Genomic DNA, 20,660 nt, shown 5'->3' with positions numbered 1-20,660 from the left:
ACATTAGTAATGACATATATTGGGACACTCATCTCCTTCTCCACTTGGATTCAGAAATATACATGTATTTAAATCTCTAGCGCCAATACAGAGCTGCACCCAAAAGCAGCAGTCCCTTCATGTGCACAGGCGGCTGCTGGCTGATGCTGATATTGTAAACACATCCCCAGGGTTAAAAACTTCAAAGTTGGGCTTCCCTGGTGGTGCAGTGGTTGAGAGTCCCCCTGCCGATGCAGGGGACACGGGTTCGTGCCCCGGTCCGGGAGGATCCCACGTGCCACGGAGCGGCTGGGCCCATGAGCCATGGCCGCTGAGCCTGTGCATCTGGAGCCTGTGCTCCGCAACGGGAGAGGCCACAGCAGTGAGAGGCCCACGTACCGCAAAAAAAAAAAAAAAAAAAAAAAAAGGGTGAGTAACACTGTCCTAAAGAATGAGTAAGAAATTAACCACAAGGGTTAAGGGGTACTTTAGATATAGGAAAAAAGATCAGTGTTACCAGGGCGTCAAACTTGTGGAAGAGACTGGTCTAACGGAGGTTAAGATCTCAAGTGGACCAATTCCAGATGAAAAGATATAGTATGGGATTCTGGAAGCACACGGTTGAGACAGTCAGAGGCTCAGGAACTGCAAGGTTAAGCTACTGGATGGATGGTCTGTAATGATACTGCTGTTATGGTCCTCCAGCCAGGTCTCAGTCTTCAATACACTTGGGGGATGAGGGGCGGGGCGAGCAGCACAACACAGCACAGCATGCTTGTGAAGTTACTCGCTCACAACAATGAGGGGGTGTGGAGAACATGGAGAACATACAACTACCACATGGCACGAACTTTGAATTTGGGGTGCCAGACTGCCAATGTCCGTTTCTGGCACTATGCACTGTGGGAAAGGAGAAAGTATTAAACGATGCTGCAGAGGAAGCCGTGTCTGCAGCTGAGTCAGGTTTCAGTCTGGCCTGACTTCTCTCAGATGTGGTATAAGAAGACACAGGATAGATGAAGTAGTGTTCTGGGATCATCAAATTTTCTCAGAGATTTGGAAAAGGAAAGTGTAATTTTTGTGTTTAAAAAAGAAAAAACCAACATGGCTTTATCAAGGAGGGGGGAAAAATCACAGATTTAGGGTGAAGATACAAAGACATTTCAACTTTGATCCTTGTATAGACTACAACCTCATACAGGTAACCACCTCCCTTCCCCAGAATCTCCCAGCCCACAGTCTAGAAGGTGAGCTATGTGTCGGTTTTTCTGAACCTTGAGTTACAGAGAGAAAAGCTTGAGAAAAACAGAACTAGCCTAATTCAAGATACAGAAGTAGGTACGGAGAACCTTTTTAAGGTCGGGAAGGGTTTTCAGGTATATAAAATCTCAGTGTCCGAAGTACAAAATTCTAGTCAATAAGCTAAAACCCAAACAATGTAGGGCAGCGGTCCCCAACCTTTTTGGCACCAGGGACCGGTTTCATGGAAGACAGGCTTTCCACGGACGGGGTAGCGGGGGATGGTTCAGGCAGAAACACAAGCGACGGGGAGCCACGGGGAGCCATGCGGAGCGGCAGATGAAGCTTCGCTCGCTCACCTCCTGCTGTGCGGCCCGGTTCCTAACAGGCCACGCACCGGCGCACCAGTAACGGTCCGCAGCCGGGGAGTTGGGGACCCCTGATCTAGGGAATTCCCTGGTGGTCCAGTGGTTAGGACTCCATGCTCTCACAGCCAAGGGCCTGGGTTCAATCCCTGGTTGGGGACCTAAAATCCCAGAAGCTGCACAGTGCAGCAAAAAAACAAACTCAAACCATCTGAAGACCCTCTAAGTATCCTCAAGAAAAAGGAGAGTTGGGTGGTAAGGTCTCCAGAGCCAGACTACCTGGGCTCAGTTCCTGGTCTCACTACTTACTAGTTGTGTGGCCTTAGGTGAGTTTAAGCTTGATGGAGAAAGGAGCAGTACCCACCTCAAGGCACGCGGTAAGGACAGCACAGTGCTGGTTAACAGACATCAAGGATAGCGAGGCCTAGCACAACCCTAGGGCCCCAAAAGTAAGTTGTTCTTATTGTTCAGACACTGGATAAATGTGCTCCCCACCGTGGATACTGTGCAGCTGCAGACAGACACTAAGAATGTTATTTTAAGGAATCCTGGCGGGAGCGAGGATCCCCAAGTCAAACGGCCTTGTTCCAACGCTGCCTGCAATGGGACACCTCTAATGTGACCTTAGACAAGCTACTCCCCTGTGCCTCAGTTTCCTCCACTGTAAAAACGGGGGACATAACAGTACTGGCAAATCACAGGTTTGTCGCAGCAATGAGTTCACACAAATTAAACTGTCACACAAAGTGCTCAAGAAGTACTGCCTCTGCCTATGTCCCCAGGACAGATGAGACTTCACATTCAAGGAGGTGGACGGGACTCGCCTAAGGGCAGGTGTATCTCAAGCTGGTGAGAAGGCTGGTATTACATTCAAAGTCAGAGCTCTTGCATTTGCTCAAAGATGCTTTTAAAATGTCAGGTCATGTCACCACTCTGAGTGAAAACTGACTACTGTTTCCTACCTTATTCAGAGCAAAAACTTAAACTCTCTCTGAGTCCTATACTATCAGTCCAACCCGTCCACCACCCTGAACCCCTCGTTCCCTCCCACCCTCACTGCTCTCCTCCCACAGCAGGGGCTCTCCCACCAAAGGGCCTGGCACGCTTCCCCCAGACACAGCGCTGCTGCCCCTGGCCCACCTCAGGCCTTTGCTCAAATTACACTTCCTCAGCCAGGCCCCCGGGCCAGTTCCTTTTAACTGCTACCCCACCCTAGCCCACACAGATGCGCTTTCTCTGCTTAACTGCCCTCCACTTAATAGAATTCTTATTCATCTCTCCCTATTGTAACACAAGCCCTAAGAGGGCAGGATCTGAATCTGTTTAGCTCGATGCTCTATCCCCGAGGCCCATAAGATGATCTAAGCTAGAGCAGGTACTCAGTATTTGTTGTGTCAAAGAAATGATCTACATGGAGTAACATATAGAAACGGTATCACTGACTACAGCTGGTTTACACTGTCTGCACCCGCACTCGCAGCTCTTGACGGTGAACGCTTTTCACTCACTCACACCCCCAGTGCCCCATACAGTGCACGTGCCTATTTCTTGACGGCAAGACCCTCAAACGATTTAAATTTAACCACCTCCCGCAGAAAAATCTGCTCTTTTAACCCTTTTCCAATGCTTCCTATAATTTACAAGTCTTCCAAGGAGTTTCAATCAAAATTCTTAAGAGTTTACCCACAGGGGGCTTCCCTGGTGGTGCACGGGTTGAGAGTCCGCCTGCCGATGCAGGGGACACGGGTTCGGGCCCCGGTCCGGGAAGATCCCACATGCCACGTAGCGGCTGGGCCCGTGAGCCATGGCCACTGAGCCTGCGCGTCCAGAGCCTGTGCTCCGCAACGGGAGAGGCCCGCGTACCGCAAAAAAAAAAAAAAAAAAAAAAAAAAAAAAAAGAGTTTACCCACAGAGGAAGTAATTTCCTTCAAAAGAAAATCAAGCTCCTAAAGCCTCTGAGAATGAAGACTGACATCGCAGTTCCCAATGTTACTAAACAGTCATTCCCATGAGTGACCCCAGTTTTCCTTGTAACTTAATGAATGTAATTCAAGAAATAATGACTAGGCTGCTAATGAAACGCTACCAGTGCCTTAGGGCCAGCGAGGTTAACCTTAGTAACTAACCCCAGAGTCCTCCTACACTGGGGTTAGGCAGAGAGCAGACCTTCAGCCTCTTCCGTTGATCTCTCAAGGCAAATTTCAAAGAAAATAACGAGTGAAGTCTGACTAGGTAAATCAGGGAAAGTTGAACTCAACGAGTAAGTGAACTCGCAACATACCACATATAATGCACGAGCTTGTGCTAGGTCAGCTAATTGAGGTTCATTATCAACAACGCTCTTCTAAAGCTTTAGGAAAAGGCTTCTTGTAAAGAAACCTGATCATCTTCCTGGATGGTTCATATTAACAATAAACACACATATACAAACTCCATATACATGACTTTATACTTTAACATTTACATCTTGCAACCTAACACTGCACATTTAGCAGGTATATGTCTACACTCAACTGGTCTACAACAGGTTTGTCCTAAACCAGTACGTACTGAGAGCTGAGTAACATCCTTCAAATCTCACTTGGAAACAAAGCTGAATTCAAAGTGCAGACAGTATGGAAGTGTTAAGCAGTATTCATTCACGTGTCTGGTTAAATACATTGTACAAGTTTCACCCTTCAAACAACCCAGGGTCTTGGGGCATCTGGCACAATGAAAATAGCCATGGAACAACTTTAAAATAGTGACCAGTTACCAACCTCTAGCGTTATTCTAACTTCCTCTTTCACATATTTTTTTCAAAGAATATTCTTAATAACATCTTATTCGGGAAGCATTCAATTCATGCTTTGCAGTTGGGGGCAAGGGGGAGCAAAATGAATGCCACTGCATTTTATAAGGAAAATAATTAAGCCTGTTTCTCTATGTAGATGTAAAACTAAAAATGGATTCAAAAGACCAACTAGTCTTAAAACGAACCTTCCTCTGCCCCCACCTTCTCCAAGTGGGATATTAAGTTTCAAAGAGTTAGAACTGTCATATCATGAAAACGGACCTTTCTAGGACACTGGAAATAAATAAAAATGATTTCAAATGTTAAAGGCTATTTTTAAAAGGAGCCACACTGTATAGCGAGGGACCAGACAGTACAGAAGTCAGGAGCAGGGCTCTAGAACTAGACTGCCTGGGTTTCAATCCTGCATCTGTCACTTAGTGTGACCTTGGGCAAGCTAACTTAATTTCTCCATACTTCCGTTTCCTCATCTGTAAAATGTGGGAAATAACAGTATCCACCTCCGTCGGGTTGTTAGAAGGATTGACTGAGGTGATATTTGTTCAGTACCTGGTCTTGGTAAGTGCAAGTAAGTCAATGCATATAAAAATTTAAATGCTTAAAACCATCGAAAAAGGCTGAACTAAAGAGACTGACAAATGTAAAAGCCACTAAAAGGCCTTCAGGGAGCTTAAAACTATTTTATACGTTTACCTTTTCTAAATGTTCCACTTGGAATAGACTCCATGTAACTGTGAACTCCTCACTGTGTCCTCAAAAAAAAACTATTAAGACACTACATTCCAGCATTCACTGCGGGCAGCCAACAGGGTACCTGCTTTCTTAGCAAACTGTCATTTTCTATGGCAAAACATTTTCAAATAAGTGAAAGTGGGACACACACAGGCCACACATTCCATGCAAAACAAGTGTCGAGGAGGGGGGAGGTGGAATTAAAGACTATCTCAGGGTCATTCATACTGCAGGGGCCAAAAGAAATATTATTAAATCTAGTGTTATTTGAATATGTAAATAAACATGGCTGAGCCACTCCTCAAAAGGAATCTGAACTGTCCGTGAAATCAAATAAATGGACATACTATAGAACTTTAAACAGATTACTAGAAAAATCAGCTGCGTTGCCTAAGGTTTGGACCATCTTGTCATGAAGACTGGAACTGGGCCTCACTGTGAACTTGAGGAGAAACAAAAAGAGGCAAAGTCTACCCAGAACTTCGGAATCCATTTGCCCTCTTTTAAGTCAAATTGAAGTGAAGATAATAAAGCAGCTTTCAGAGGCCTCTAATGAAAAACTTCGTAAATACCTCTGTCTAGCTGAGTAAAACAAATGACTGAGCAGTCCAGAACTGGACGCACAGCAACGAAGCGATGGGCTGGCTGGTGGCAAAGATTTCTCCTCTCTCTCAGTCCAAAGTTGCTGGGAGAATGTATCTACCTCTTTCCTAAGACGTCAGGAAACAAATCAGATAATGCGAATGCAAAAACAAAGGTCGCTATAGGAATACTGTTTTAAAATCCATTCTCTTCTAGGTTCTTGAGTTTTCCTAACAAACACACGAAAAACAAGATACTGCTTTTAGTTAAGCAACGGTCACCCCTGCAGCATGTACAAGTCTGTTTTCGCTCGGCCGCATCGATCCTTATATTAGCTTAATTACAGACATGAAGTGCTTGGGTTTGGAAGTAGCTAACAATTTCTACTTCTTCCACTCGTACTCCCAAAGAAGCACTATAAACTCAGGCCAAAAATGCTAGGCCTCAAAACCGAGGACTTGATCTTACTTTGTCTCAAGTTTGCAAGTTGGCAAATTGCAGTAATAGGCCGGGGGGGGGGAGGGGAAGGGGGGATATCGGGTGGATGCTGGAGTAGATACAGGGTGGCAGGAGAAAGCACCCCGCCAGCCGCAAACTACAGCTCTGGGGTGGTCAAGGAGCACGGCCCCGGCACCCCTTCTCCTCCCTGCTTTCAGGTCCCAAGACTGACAAGGGCAGCAGAAGCACCGGGGGAACCGCCTGCGGAGGGAAGGTCTCAGGGCTCGCCCGCGCCGCCCTGCTGCTCGGGGGCCCGCACCGAGGCCGCCGGGAGCCCCGCTCGTCCCCGCGGACTGCAGGCGGGCAGGCGCGCCCCCGCTGGAGCCGCGCGCTCGGGACCTGTAGAGGCCGCTCGCGCCCACGCCTCCCGGGGCAACGACGCGGCAGGCCCGGCCGCCCTCCACCCAGCAGCCGCGGCCTCCCGGCGAGCGGAGCGCGCAGGCCGCCCGCCCGCGCCCCACGACGCCTCGCGGGAGGCAAAGTTTGGCCACGGCCCCAGGGCCCGAACTTTCCCGCCCGCCCGCCCGGGCAGCTCTCCACCCGTTCCCCCTCGGCCGACCCCGGGCTCCGGCCTTCCGCGCTCCTAGACTACTTACTCTGGCTGTTCCCGCAGCGACTGAGCCTCCGCGGCGGCCATCTTGAACTTCCTGACTCCTGGGCGGCGGTGGCGGTGGCTGCCCGGACGGTGGAAGCCACTGGAGGAGGAGGAAGAGGGAGCAGGGCCGTCGCGCATGTGCCGACAGCGTCGGGAACCGTGGAACTCAGAATTGCTCGGAGAATCCGGATATAAAATGCATCCGGGGACAGGGCGCACTAGCGTCATGACGCACTTCCGCGACGGGGCGGGGCTGCGGCGGCGAGGGCTGGGGCTTTAAAGGCACGCGTTGATTGGGTTAGAACCGACGTTACGTTCTAGGACCGCGGTGGAAAAAGGGGGTGTCCGCCTTGCGGGCGCGGTTCCGAGAACTAGTTACATTGTGGGGCCCACGGTTGGGTTAAAATTCTCAAACTGGGGCAAACAAGATGACTTTGCTTTTAAATGCCTTTTACTGTCTAGATAAGTCAATGTGAAGCGGCATTAAAGCAAACTGTAGAAAGGCAGGAGTACTGGAAACCTAGGACTGTGCCTAGAACATAGGGAACTATTTTTATTGATACACTTCTTTGAAACTTTTGAACTTTGTTTAGCTTTTGCTAAGTACAGGGGTAACGATTCAGGAATCCGTTACTCCAGTTTAGTTTCGCTGGTTCTGTAATTGGTCCGAATAACTTTGTAACTTTGTTTTTCTATAATGAATTTACAGTAACGAGATTAAGTGAAATATTGTGTGAGAAAACATTTACTGTCTCTTGGAGAGCTTTCAATACCATGGAAGTTTTTACATTCTCTGTCTCTCAAAAGAGACATATCTTTCTCCATACTCTGGAACCTGAAAGCAGGGTGATGATCACTTTTATTCTTATAATCCACTGAGTTTGGGTTTGACCTAGAAATTTGAGTTCGGAATATCTGAGCTTCTTATATATCTCTTGATTTTCAGAGAGGAAGAGTTACAAATACTCTTACAAAGTAAGTCCTTCGTTGGCTGGAATTCCAAATGTGTTAAAATGTTAAGCATTTTCCCCTCATAGACTTTATTAACATGGAACACTAAATCAATCCCTGGATATTTATTGATTTTTGTGGGTTCCCCCCACACATACCTATTGTTGCATTTCTTTATATGGTCCTTAATTATATTGTTTTCCTTATGAAGGATTTCTCTTTCTCCTTAATAATAAAATCCAGGTATAATAACTTAGAAGGCTTCTTTCAAAGGAAATAGTTTTCAGAAATATGTTAAGAATGGTTTATATTTTCAACCATATATTTATCTATGTACGAATAGTGTGTAGGTTGGGATTTCAGAGTTCCACTAATTGTTCCTACCTCTAGATTCTCATCCCTGTATATCTTTTCAAAGGTATTTTGTATATGGCAGCCTTGTATTTACAGTTTATTATATTCTCTGTCCCACGAAGGCAAGGCCATGTGTCATTGTGTTAAGAATAGCTCAAATATGTTATTAAAATAACAGAAAATTAGTACATTATTTTTAAATAAATAATTTTAAAATGAAAATAAACAGAGTGTAACAGACTTATTACAGATCTCTTCTTGGAATTGAGGGCAAGCCTGTAAGAGATCTCACCTTGGATATAAAGTAGAATAATATACTTTAAGGCAAAGAAGCCTAGCAAACTGGCACTCAGAGGTAAGGTGACTTGCTTGTGATGACTCAGTTCCTAGGTGCCAAGACACGGTTTGAACTGAAATTTCTCGTCTGTGCTCTTCCTTCTTACTGTGCTGCTTCCCACAGAAATGTCATTGGTTTAGCATCCCCTTATTGAGCACCCACCCACACAGCTCTTTGGTTTTCAAACTCCTTTCGAATAAAAGTAACGGAAAGAGCACTGGATTGGCACCCAGAAATTCCTTATTTTCTCTGTGTCCGTAAGCTGTAGTCTCTTCCGTGTTGCTGATTCGTGGAACTCTCATAAACCAATCTTTCCTCAGTCATAACGTGATCTCCCTGACCTCCCTCGCCCCGCCCCTCCCCCCCCGCTCCGCGTTTCTTTGCAGCAGCTTTCATGTGGACATTAAACTAAGCATACCGAGTGTGGCGAAGGATAGGTGGGGAACACAGGAAGTAAGGTTCAGGCTTGAAGCCTGATTATGACTGGCTCAAGTTTAGACTTGGACAAACCATTCAAGTTTTTCAACAAAAGCATAGTAAAAATCAAGTTTCAGAAAATGATGCTGGCAAACACTTTTCTCTCGCTCGGTACTACTCTCGGAGGGTGCACTAGGACAGGATTTGTCAAGGACTCAGTCCGAACTATACTGCCGTTGAAGTTTTGGGAAAAACGGGGTTCTCTGAAGGCGAAGTTAAAAGCAAACATCCACTTATTACTTTAATCATTCAGCAAACGTTTACTAGGCGGCAAACTTAAGCCTAACTTTTCATTTTTAAACTTGAAGCCCATCCTCTCAGCCTCGCTACTGTTTCCTGTCCTAGTTCGGGAACCTTTGCACCGAAAAGCAGCCGCAGTAGCGGCCGCTGGGTCGATCCCGCGCCGGGAGCGAGCTCAGGGGCTGACCCCGCCCACCGGAAGTCCCTGGAGGGGCGGGGCCTCGGCGAGCGCGCGTTTCTCGGCCCAAGGAGGCGCGTGCGTGCGTCCTTGCGTGCGTGCGCCTGGGAAAGAGTGGGCGGGGCTGAGGAGAGCGGCAGCCCCGCCCCGCCCCGCCCTTCGGAGTCCAGCCAGCCTCGCGCCTGCGAGCGGACCCGTGAGGGTTGCTCGGAGCTGCTGACGGATCTCGGGGACCGCAGCGCCCGGACGCCGGACACACTCTCCGGCCCGAGGACAAGGTTTGGGGGACAAGCATGCATTTTCGCACACTGGACTTTTTCTTACCGTTTTCCAAGTATTAGTGGTTTCCTGCAAGACGCACCTTCCCGAAATAGTGCGGTGCTTTAGCGTGATGTTCCTCCCGTCCCGTTTAATACATGCCAAGCGATGTATTAAACTTGGACCTTCTAAGCTACCCCGTTCTTGATCGCGCCAAGCTCTTCATAGGCTCGTTATACCGTGGCTCGTTAGCAGACAAACAAACAGCTATCCTAAGTCCTTTGAGGAAAACTGGCCCGCGCAGACTCCCCAGATGTCAATTCGAAGAATGTCGACCACCTTTTAGGTAACACGTAAGGTTTGACTCAGTTTAGATCTAGACTTGGGATTTGTAGATGCTTGGGAAGACACTGGGTTGAGTTTTTCCTTTATTACAAAACAAAAACTTTTCCCTTTGTTCCATGAAAATAGTTTTTTGTTCTTTGTTTTAAAGCAGCTCCAATGCATTCACGAATATCTGGAAAATACAAGAGAGCAAAAGAAAACGAAACGAAAACCACCCAGAGTTCCATTACCCAAACTGAACCAAAATTCATGTACGGGCCTATTGGGGCCTATTTCCACGTGAAATATTTCTTGTACTGCTGTATGGAATGTGATAGTTTGCTTTTCCATGTAACATGCCTATCAATTTTTTTTTTTTTTTTTTTTTTTTGGCGGTACGCGGGCCTCTCACTGTTGTGGCCTCTCCCGTTGCGGAGCACAGGCTCCGGACGCACAGGCTCAGCGGCCATGGCTCACGGGCCCAGCCGCTCCGCGGCATGTGGGATCTTCCCAGACTGGGGCACGAACCCGCGTCCCCTGCATCGGCAGGCGGACTCTCAACCACTGCGCCACCAGGGAAGCCCCATGCCTATCAATTTTTACATAATTCTAGCTTTAGTAAATATCTTCGTAACTACACGATGGCCCTTTCCTTTGTTACTGGGTGTCCAGTAGGGTCAGTGTTACTCTGTTGTGTGTGACTCTGATGAGGCAGTGTCTCCAGTGGTGTTCAGAACGTGACCATTCAGGTCACGAAGACCTGGGCTTCACCACGTGTTTAACCTTTGGAGCCTCACTTTACACCTCAGTAACGTGAGGGTAATAGTTCCCATCATGTCGGATTATTACAAGAATTAAATGAAATAATGAGTGAAAGTCCCTGGAGCATGTATTGATAAATACTAGCTATTTCTATAGGCAAGGTTTTTTTTTTTTTTAGTTTGTTTCTTTTGTTCTGATTTTTTTGTTTAGTTCCAGATTTTGTATGTAGTTACATACAATTGCTACACTGGGTGTAAGGGGTTTTATACACAGCTTTTCATAATTTTATTACGTAAGTAACACATAAATAATACATAAATTAGAAGCACTTTTTGCAGTAAGAAAAAATGAAAATTGTAATCCTACTCCCTGTAGATAATTATTATTCACATTTTATAATAGGGCTAGCTAGCCTTTCTCACTTTTTTATACTTGTATTCGTATATTAATGACATTTTAAAAACTGCAATTGCATTATGAACGCAGTCTCATAACGGGCCAAGAATAGCGAAGAGGCCAGTGTGGAGAGAGTGCAGTGATTACAGGAGTAGGAAGTAAAGCTGGAAAGGGAGTTTGTAGGATTTGGATTTCACTTAAAATTTATTGGACAGAGTAAGTGCAGGGTTGAAGAATGGCATAATTTATTTTAGAATGTTTTCTTGGCTGCTCCAAGGAGCTAGACAGCCGGGGACCTGGGGAGGAAAGGTGGAATCCAGTTAAGAGTGTAACTCAGTAATCCTGGTGAGTGGAGGTGGTGGCTTAGAACAGGGTGAAAGCGGGAAAAAGTGATTGGATTCTGGATATATTTTGAAAGGACAAGCTGTAGAATTCACCGATCGATTGGATGTGGGGTGTGAGAGACGGTGACTTAAAGGTATTTTGGCTTGAGCAGATATAATGCAATTGCCACTTAGAGCAGATTTAATTGGTGGGGATTGGGGGCAAATGAAGAGTTCTGTTTCAGTCATATTATGATTTCAGAGTCTATTAGATGTCTAATTGTAAGTGGGGTCTTAAAGACTTCAATTATTGTTGTCCATTTTCCCCTTCATTTCTGTCAGTTTCTGCTACATGTATTTTGGTTCTTTGTTATTAGGTTCACGCATGTTTATAAACATTATATCCTATTGGATTGACACTTTTATCATTACAAAATGTCCCTCTTTTTCTGTAGTATTTTGTCTGACATTAGCACAGTCATTCCCACTTTCTGTGGTTGCTGCTTGCATGATTTTTACTATGAAATCAAGTATATCTCTGTAGACAGCATGTAGTTGGGTCTTGTTTTTAAAAATCTATTCTGATCTCTGCCTTTTGATTAGAGATTGTTTAATCCACTCACATTCAATGTTATTGACATAGTTGGATTTATGTCTATGATTTTACTTTTCTGTATGTCTCATGTCTTATTGTTCCTTTGTCCCTCCTTTACTGTCTTCTTTTGAATCAAGTGAATATTTTCTAATGTAGCAGTTTAATCTCTAAGTGATTTTTTTCCCACTATTTTAGTTATTTCCTTTGTGGTTGCTCTAGGGCTTACCACATACATCTTAACTTACCAGAATTAGCTCCAAATTTGTACTAACGTAATTCCAATGAAATTAAAAACCTTACTCCAGCATAGGTTTGTTCTATTTGCCTATTTTTTGTGGCATAATTATTATATATATATTGTATCTATAAATGTTACAAACCCAACAGTACCTTATTATGATGATTACTTTATATCTTTTAAGGAAACTGAGAGAAGAAAGGAAAGCAATACATATTTACAGTTGACCTTGAACAACACTGTGGATCCACTTATACGTGGGTTGTTTTCAATAAATACTGCAGTACTACGTGATCCGTGCTTGGTTGAATTCATGGGTGCAGTACCTTGGATATGGAGGGCCAGCTGTAAAGTTATAACACGTTTTCAACTGCGAGGGGGGTCAGTGCCCTTAATAACACGTTGCTCAAGGGTTGACTGTATAGCTTTTATTATGTATGGCCTTCTTATTTATCATTTCTGGTTCTCTTTATTTCTTGTTTTTATGGATCCAAGTTACCACCTGGAGTAATTTCTTTAGCTCAGTACAGCCTTGCTTCTACCCACCTCCTTTGTACTGCTGTGAGCAAATATGTTACATTTCTATTCTATACGTTATAGACCCAACAATACATTTTATTATTTATACACATAAAATGTATTGTTTTATACAATTGCTTTTTTTCACGTGTGCATCTTAAAAACAACTTTAGGGAGGTATGATTTGCATATCCTAAAATCACCCATTTTAGGTGCACACTTCAGTGATTCTTAGCAAATTTCCATAATTGTGAACCATCACCATAATCCAGTTTCAGAACATTTTCATCACCCCTGTGGTATTTCCTCATGCCCACTGGCAGTCACTCGCCATTCCCACCCCTGCTCCCAAGCGACCATTAATATACTTTCTTTCTCTATGGATTTGTCTTTTCTCGGCAATCATTGTATTTTTCTTTTTCAATTTTATAGTACATTCTCAATTTTGTACAACTACTACCTCTGTCTAGTCCCAAATATTTTCATCACTCCAGAATAAAACCTGTACCCAATAAGCTGTTTGTCCCCATTCCCCTATCCACCCAGCCCCTGGCAACCACCAGTCCGTATCCTGTTGCTATGGATTCATCTATTTTGGGTATTTTATCTATATGGAATAATATATTATGTGACCAGTTGTATCTGTCTTCTTTTGCTTGTTTTAGAGGTTGATTCACATTGTAGTATGTATCAGTACTTCATTTCTTTCTATGGAGGAATAATATTCGATTGTATGAATATATACAATTGTTTTTTAAATCTCTTAAGAGAAGAAACAAAAAGGCATTTATGCTGTCTTTTGTAATTACCTAATTACCAGTGCTGTTTGTTCTTATGTGTTGATTCAGATTACTGTCTGTGGTCACTTTCTTTTAGCCTAAAGAACTTCCTTTAGTATTTCTTGTCGGGTGGGACTTCCAGCAGCAAATTCTCAGTTCTTGTTTATCTGGAAGTTTCTTTATTTCATCTTCATTTTTGAAAGATAACTTTTTAGATATACTATTATTGGTTGACAGGTTTTTATTTGACCCTTTTTTTTAAATTTGTTTATTTTATTTTTGGCTGTGTTGGGTCTTCGTTGCTGCGTACAGGCTTTCTCTAGTTGTGGTGAAGGTGGGCTACTCTTCATTGCAGTGCGCAGGCTTCTCACCATGGTGGCCTCTCCCGTTGTGGAGCACGGGCTCTAGGCGCACGGGTCTCAATAGCTGTGGCACTTGGGCTCAGTAGTTGTGGCACGTGGGCTCAGTAGTTGTGGCTCACAGGCTCAGTAGTTGGGGCTCGTGGGCTCTAGAGCGCAGGCTCAGTAGTTGTGACGCACAGGCCCAGTTGCTCTGCGGCATGTGGGATCCTCCCGGACCAGGCCTTGAACCCGTGTCCCCTGCATTGGCAGGCGGATTCTTAACCACTGCACCACCAGGGAAGCCTGTTTGACCCTTTTGAATATGTTATTACTCTGCCTCCTGCCTTCCATTGTTTCTGCTGAGAAACCTGCTGTTAATCTCATTGAGGTTAACTTTTTTTGGGCCACACCGCATCTTAGTTCCCCAACCAGGGATCAAACCCGTGCCCGCTGCAATGGAATCTTGGAGTCCTAACCACTGAACCACCAGGGAAGTCCCAGTGTCCCCTTTAAATGATGAATTGTTTTTCTCTTGCTGCTTTGAAGATTTTCTCCTTGTGTTTGGCTTTCAGCAATTTTACTGTGATGTGTTTATATGTGGATTTCTTTTGCGTTTATTCTACTTGGAGTTCTTTGTTCTATGGCTTTTCCATAAATTTGGGAAGCTTCCAGCCATTATTTCTTCAAATATTTTTCTGCTCCTTTTCTTCTCTCTCTGGCCATCTCATTACACGTATGTTGGTGTGCTCTAGAGTGCCGCACAGTCCTAAGGCTCTGTTCATTCTTTCAAAAATTCTTTTTTCTCTCTGTTTTCTGATTGCATAATTTCTATTGATCTATTGTCAAGTTTACTAATTTTTTTTTTCTGCCAGTTCCAATCTACTGTTGAGCCCCTCTAATGAAGTTTTCATTTCAATTATTGTATTTTTCAACTCCGGAATTCCCACTTGTTTTTTAAAAATAATTTCTCTTTATTGATATTCTGTATTCGATGTGACATTGTCATCAGACCTTACTTCTTTAACCACGTTTCCTTTAGTTCTTTGAACATGTTTACAGGGGCAACTTTGAAAGCCACTGGTAAGTCCAGCATCTAGTTACTCTCACAGGCGGTTTCTATTGCCTGCTTTTTTCCCATGGTGTGGGGTCATACTTTCCTGTTTCTTTGCATGCCTTGTAATCTTTTGCTGGAAGTTGGCATGTTTTAGCAACTCTGGTTACTGGTTTCCACCCTTCTCCAGTCTTGTTATTATTATATGCTTCTTCATTTGTTTAGTGACTCAGTTATTCTAGTGAAGTCTATTCCTTCCTCACCCCATGCTGTGTGAAGTCTCTGGTGTTGCTCCTGAGGGAGTGCAGCCTTGTGGATTTCTACAGTCGCTCTGGGATGACAGTGGTTTTGGAAAGGTTCCCTTTGCCTGTTTCTTGTACTGGCCACACCCCGGTGTGTTAAGCTCCACTAGGTGCTGGCTGACTGCTGTATTGTTTTCAACATTACCCTGGGGCATAAATTGGTCCACAGACTAAACCAATCAAATTCAGGGACATTTAACAGGATACTTTCTAAGGTCACTGTCTGAGATTTGACTGAGATCTGACTCAAGGTGGGTTCCTACCACCAGTCTCTATCCCTGGTTCTCTGTTACAAACGGCTGGCCTACAGTTTAACCTCCATATGCAATGATTCTACCAATCTCCTCCGGGTTGTCTTTCCCCACATCCTCCACTGTTCTGAGAGCATCTGGAAGCTCGAACTTCCCTCCTCTGCTGCAGATGAAGCCAGTTCCTTTGGGAGGAGATGACAAGCTGTCTGTTTTACAGCCTCCTGTAGCCTCCTGGCAAAGTCTCTGATCCAGGACTCTGGAGCTGGGAGTGGGGCAGTGACACGCCTCTCTCTGAGTGACACTGTGTTAGGGGCTGGGCGCTCGGCGGAAGGGGACGACGGTAGCCACAGGTCCTCTCCTTCTCCCAGTGCCTCTGCCTTGGGACCATGGCAAAGGCAGTCAGGGCCCCAGTATTCTCAGTGGTGCCACACTTGAGGTGTAAAGCCTTCAGTCCACAAACGGGAGATGGGCAGAAGAAAGTCCTCTCCTCTTGGCTGCATCTCCTGGAACTTAGCCTGAGGAACAGGGAGCTGGGGGCAGAATGAGAAAGGCTGGCAGCTCCAGAAGATGGCCCTCTGCCTGGGAGCTGGGGGACAGGGAGCCCCGTGTTTTGGGTGACACCAGGCTGGGGTGGAGTTTCTGTCTCTCTGATTTGGGAGGGTGTGAAGGAGGGAGCAGGTGTTGGTTCAAATACCACAAACTCTCGCTGATTTTACCAAATTATAGTAGATTTTCTTTTTTTTTTTTAAAGGTGTTGGGGGTAGGAGTTTATTTATTTTTGCTGTGTTGGGTCTTTGTTTCTGTGCGAGGGCTTTCTCTAGTTGCGGCGAGCGGGGGCCACTCCTCATCGCGGTGCGCGGGCTTCTCACTATCGCGGCCTCTCTTGTTGTGGAGCACAGGCTCCAGACGCGCGGGCTCAGTAGTTGTGGCTCACGGGCCTAGTTGCTCCGCGGCATGTGGGATCCTCCCAGACCAGGGCTCGAACCCGTGTCCCCTGCATTAGCAGGCAGATTCTCAACCACAGCGCCACCAGGGAAGCCCCTAGTAGATTTTCTTGAATGAGTGTTTCTTCATTTGCTGCATGCCCTTAGGATAATTTCCAGAGACTATAAGTGATTGTTTTAAATACCTTTTATCAGGTTTGCTGGGGAGTGGGTTCATGGAACTCCTCACACTGCAATGCCAGTTAAATGTCTAATTGTAGATGTGAAGTAGGCAGTGGATAGACAGGTCTGGAGTTCAAGGGTGAAAGTAGAGCCGGAGATAGACGTTCTGGAGACGTGGCGTGTGCATGCATTTTAAGAGTGAGATTGACCAAGCTCACTTAGGTTCTGGGCAAGAAGGTAGATGGAGAAGAGTGTAGGCAAGGTTTTAAAGGCCATGCTTATTTAGGGTGATTGGCAGTAAGCGTTATCACTTAGGTGCCATTAGAGAAAAAACGTTAAGTTCACATAAAGAGTTAGGAGACATTTAACAATTTCCTTAACTGCTCTGCGGCTAAGTAATAGCGTGTGGCCTTGAGTGAGTTGTATAATCTCAGTTTCCTCGACTAAAATGAAGGAGTGGAGCTAGGTGATGACGAGAGCCTCATTGTACCTTCCAACTGCAGCCTATTATTCTTTAAAATTGGATAACTACACATTCTTGCTTTCTCAAATTCCAGGTACTTATATAAATTCCTGTACTCAGTGCTGGCAAGAGTTTGGTAAAATGGGCTTGCTTATACACTGCTGGCGGGAATGAATTTAGTAACGTGCTTCAAGATCCTTACAAATGTCAATGCCATTTGCCCCAGTAACTCCTCTTTCAGGGCTTCCCTGGTGGTCCAGTGGCTAAGACTCCACGCTCCCAATGCAGGGGGCCCAGGTTCGATCCCTGGTCAGAGAATTAGATCCCACATGCCACAACTAAGAGTTCACATGCCGCAACTAAAAAAAAAAAAAAAAAAAAAAAGATGCCACATGTTGCAGTTAAGACCTGGCATAGCCAAATAAATAAATAAATACCAGGCCAAAAAAATCTCCCTCAACTTTACATTTTGTTACAAAGTACTCTATCAGATGCGCTCCAGACTTTTTAATATTCACTGTAGGTCTTTACGTGACTGATCAAACTAGAATTTTGATGTATATGTCACTTCTCAGTGACTTCAGAACCTTTTTGAAGTTTAGGGAAAGATGATTTAATTTTTCAGATAAAATTACCTTCTAAGATCTAGGTAAGATCTGCCTAGAAGTCAAAACATTTTGTATTAAAAAAATTTTTTTATGTTGCAGTTGCAAGCACAGCAATTTGTGCGGTAGCTCTCTGTATGCTATGTTCTTCAGTAAGTGAATGGATAAACAAACCGTTGTACATCAGTACAATAGAATACTATTCCAGGATAGTGAGAAATGAACTATCGTGCCACAGAAAGACGTGGAGGGTTCTTAAATGCACGTAGCTAAGTAAAAGAAGTCTGAAAAGGCTGAATAGTGTATGATTCCAGCTATATGACGTTCTGTAAAAGGCAAAACTATGGAGACAGTGGTTGCCAGGGGCCCAAGGGGAGGGAGAGATGAACAGGATGAACACAGAGGATTTTACGAGAGTGATACTATAATGGTGGATACGTGTCATTGTACATTTGTCCGAACCCATAGAACACACACCACCAAAAGTGAACCCTAAAGTAAACTGTGCACTTTAGTTAATAATGTATCAACATTGGTCCATTAATTGTAATGAACGTAGCACACCTATTTAGGACATTAATAGTAGGGGAAACTGAGATGGGGAGAGAGGAGTATACGATAACATTCTGTACTCTCTGCTCCGTTGTATGTAAACCTAAAACTCTAATAAAGTCTAGTTCTTAAAAAGCTCAGCTGTCAATTTGTGAGGTACACCTCTGTATGTTTTGAGTGTGTGGGGGAGGTGTCTTTGTACGGGGTGGAGTCACAGATAACTAGATGTCCTTTCAGCAACATTTTCCCCTCCACATTTACAATAGATTGGTTTTTTGTTTTTTTTTTTGCAGTACGCGGGCCTCTCACTGTTGTGGCCTCTCCTGTTGCGGAGCACAGGCTCCGGACGCGCAGGCTCAGCGGCCATGGCTCACGGGCCCAGCCGCTCCGCGGCATGTGGGATCTTCCCGGACCGGGGCACGAACCCGTGTCCCCTGCATCGGCAGGCGGACTCTCAACCGCTGCGCCACCAGGGAAGCCCCACAATAGATTGTTTTTAAAATTGTGTGCCTTGTAGTGAAAATTTAACAGCCAACTGTATGTCAGTCATATCTCAATAAAACTGGGGGAAAAAAGGATTTAACACCAGCCTTTTAAAATGCCTTCTTATACGTTCTTTTCTCTTTTTTTTTTCTATTCATAGGTAGGTCTGTGTTGTTAAATTAATGAATCTGAATTTACATTCCAGTACGTTTCCTGTGATCCTGACATTTACCAGAGGAAAGCATTATGTCCAAATCCTTTTTCCTAGGGTTCCTAGGGGAAGACTTTGAAGCTCAAGTTGCAAGCTTGGGAGAAATACTTTCCTTAGAGACGTGTGGGTGCAAGGTTTGCCAGGTCACGAGCAACACAAAGGACGCCTCCGGAGCCACGTCTTAATTTCCTGTTGAATGATAGGTGGCAGTACGGTTTTGAACCAGAAATGAAAATCGACTCAGATGAAAACTTCAAGTTTTAGAATGCAGATTAGTCAGAAAACAAACAGAATCTGGAAACGATGCCTCTTCTGTTACCAACGTACATGCTCCCAGACCTAAATTCTGTGTCAGGTCCTAACCCCGGGTGGTCACAGCGACAGTCGTCGTGGGCCCGTGAATCACACTGAAGAAGCTGGACAGTTCCTGCTCATGGGCCTTTCTCTCCTGTGGCTGATGTCCTCTGAGCTAAAATCAGGTAGGTAAGATAGAAAGACCCGGCCTGAGTGCTTTAGAGCTGTTGGCGTATGCTGCATTTCTACTATACAATCTCAGAACCTGGGGAGAATTCAGTGTCCAAAGTTGTTTCAAAATGAGAACTGATAAAAGTCAGAAAAGAAGGAAGAAACGACAATCGAGCTTACCTCTTAAAATGCTGTGATGAAAGAAGCCTTCTGTGTAGCCTATTTTAGACCACAGTTGTACTAACTTATGTTGTAAATGTCAATAGAGACCTTTCGGATTTACACGTTTCTGTTGTAACTGAGATCTAAGTAGAACTTAAGGGGAAGACAATTTTCACAGTTTTTCACATGCTACGAAAAGTAATCATCAGCGCTCGATAGGGAAAAAGTTTTCTTGACACAAAGTGATTGGGGGAAACATAGGAATCAGTCATCACAGAAAGGAGTCAGTCATCAGTGTTTTTTAAATTGTCCATAGTGTTTGGCTTTCTGTGAAGCTGAACATGTTAGAAATCTCAGGAGACTTCTCGTTATGATAACTTAAGTCTCTGAACAGTCATTTTTCTGGAAAGTTTAGAGCATTTCTTTTTGGCTGTTGCTGTTCTTATTCACTCAGATGAAATTCAGAAAATCGTATTTTGGATGTGAACAGTCACGGCGCCTGTGTTTCCTAGTGCAGCTGGTTACTATTAGCCCTTTGCAGCTTGCAAAATTTCAGGCAGTTTGATATAATTCAGTATAATCAAAGAGTGTTGGAATAGAAAATGATTTTCTAGTATATGCATTATATTGTCTCCTCTTAATGTCTGTTTGAATATATGTCCATAATTTTGAAGAGTTAAAAACTTTTCTACGTATCTTGACAAGCCTGCAGTCTATTAGCCATGAGGTCACAGTGGTGAAGAATACAGTTTGGTGCCACTGCCTTGATGGGTACTAGGGTGCCAGCAGTTTTACCACCTTTGATTTTGTACCATCAGTACAGCATCGACACAGCCAAAAATGCAGACAGCATCTCAGTGTTGTTATGAAAGTAGTTTTGACATTGTAGACCCTATGAAAGGCGTCTGGAAACCCCCAATGATTTGTGGACCACACTTGGAGAACTGCGACGGTAGTTAGAAAAGTTAGTTAAATAGACAGAATAGGGAGGGATGACACTGTGCATCGGCTGACACTGCCAGGGGAGGGTTCCAGCCCCCGGAGGGCAGCGAAACTCATCACTGGTATCAGAGTCGCCAAGGAAAACACAGCGCGGTCTAGCGCTGGATGGACCAACACTTTTACTCGTGTGGAGAAGAGACAGAGGAAGATT

General features: G+C 44.7%; 1 protein-coding gene and 1 long non-coding RNA gene across 17 annotated transcripts in view; one reads left to right on the top strand and one right to left on the bottom strand.

The window, feature by feature from the left end:
- The window catches only part of PRP4K (pre-mRNA processing factor kinase PRP4K), a 40,746-nt gene extending 33,773 nt beyond the window's left edge, over nt 1-6,973 (bottom strand). For 9 of the 14 annotated variants that reach the window (XM_033863782.2, XM_073810261.1, XM_073810262.1 and 6 more), the window contains exons 1-2: nt 6,786-6,972; nt 5,682-5,819 (exon numbers count right to left, since the gene is read on the bottom strand). In XM_033863782.2, the coding sequence (XP_033719673.1) occupies nt 5,682-5,819; nt 6,786-6,922 (275 nt within the window). In that variant the 5' untranslated portion in view covers nt 6,923-6,972. Of the gene's footprint in view, nt 1-5,681; nt 5,820-6,785 lie in introns of all 14 variants that reach the window. The other 5 variants (XM_073810269.1, XM_073810270.1, XM_073810271.1 and 2 more) reach the window with 2 other exon arrangements.
- A 2,516-nt stretch (nt 6,974-9,489) lies between these two features.
- Nucleotides 9,490-20,660, top strand: part of LOC109551566 (uncharacterized) — a 52,595-nt gene continuing 41,424 nt past the window's right edge. The window contains exons 1-2 of one of the 3 annotated variants that reach the window (XR_002178373.3): nt 9,502-9,925; nt 18,938-19,359. This is a non-coding gene — a long non-coding RNA (uncharacterized lncRNA). Of the gene's footprint in view, nt 9,926-18,937; nt 19,360-20,660 lie in introns of all 3 variants that reach the window. The other 2 variants (XR_012334293.1, XR_002178372.3) reach the window with 2 other exon arrangements.

The sequence above is a fragment of the Tursiops truncatus genome, chromosome 10 (genome assembly GCF_011762595.2).
Source record: "Tursiops truncatus isolate mTurTru1 chromosome 10, mTurTru1.mat.Y, whole genome shotgun sequence".
NCBI classification, from domain to species: Eukaryota; Metazoa; Chordata; class Mammalia; order Artiodactyla; family Delphinidae; genus Tursiops; species Tursiops truncatus.
This window is presented reverse-complemented; position numbering and strand designations above follow the sequence as displayed.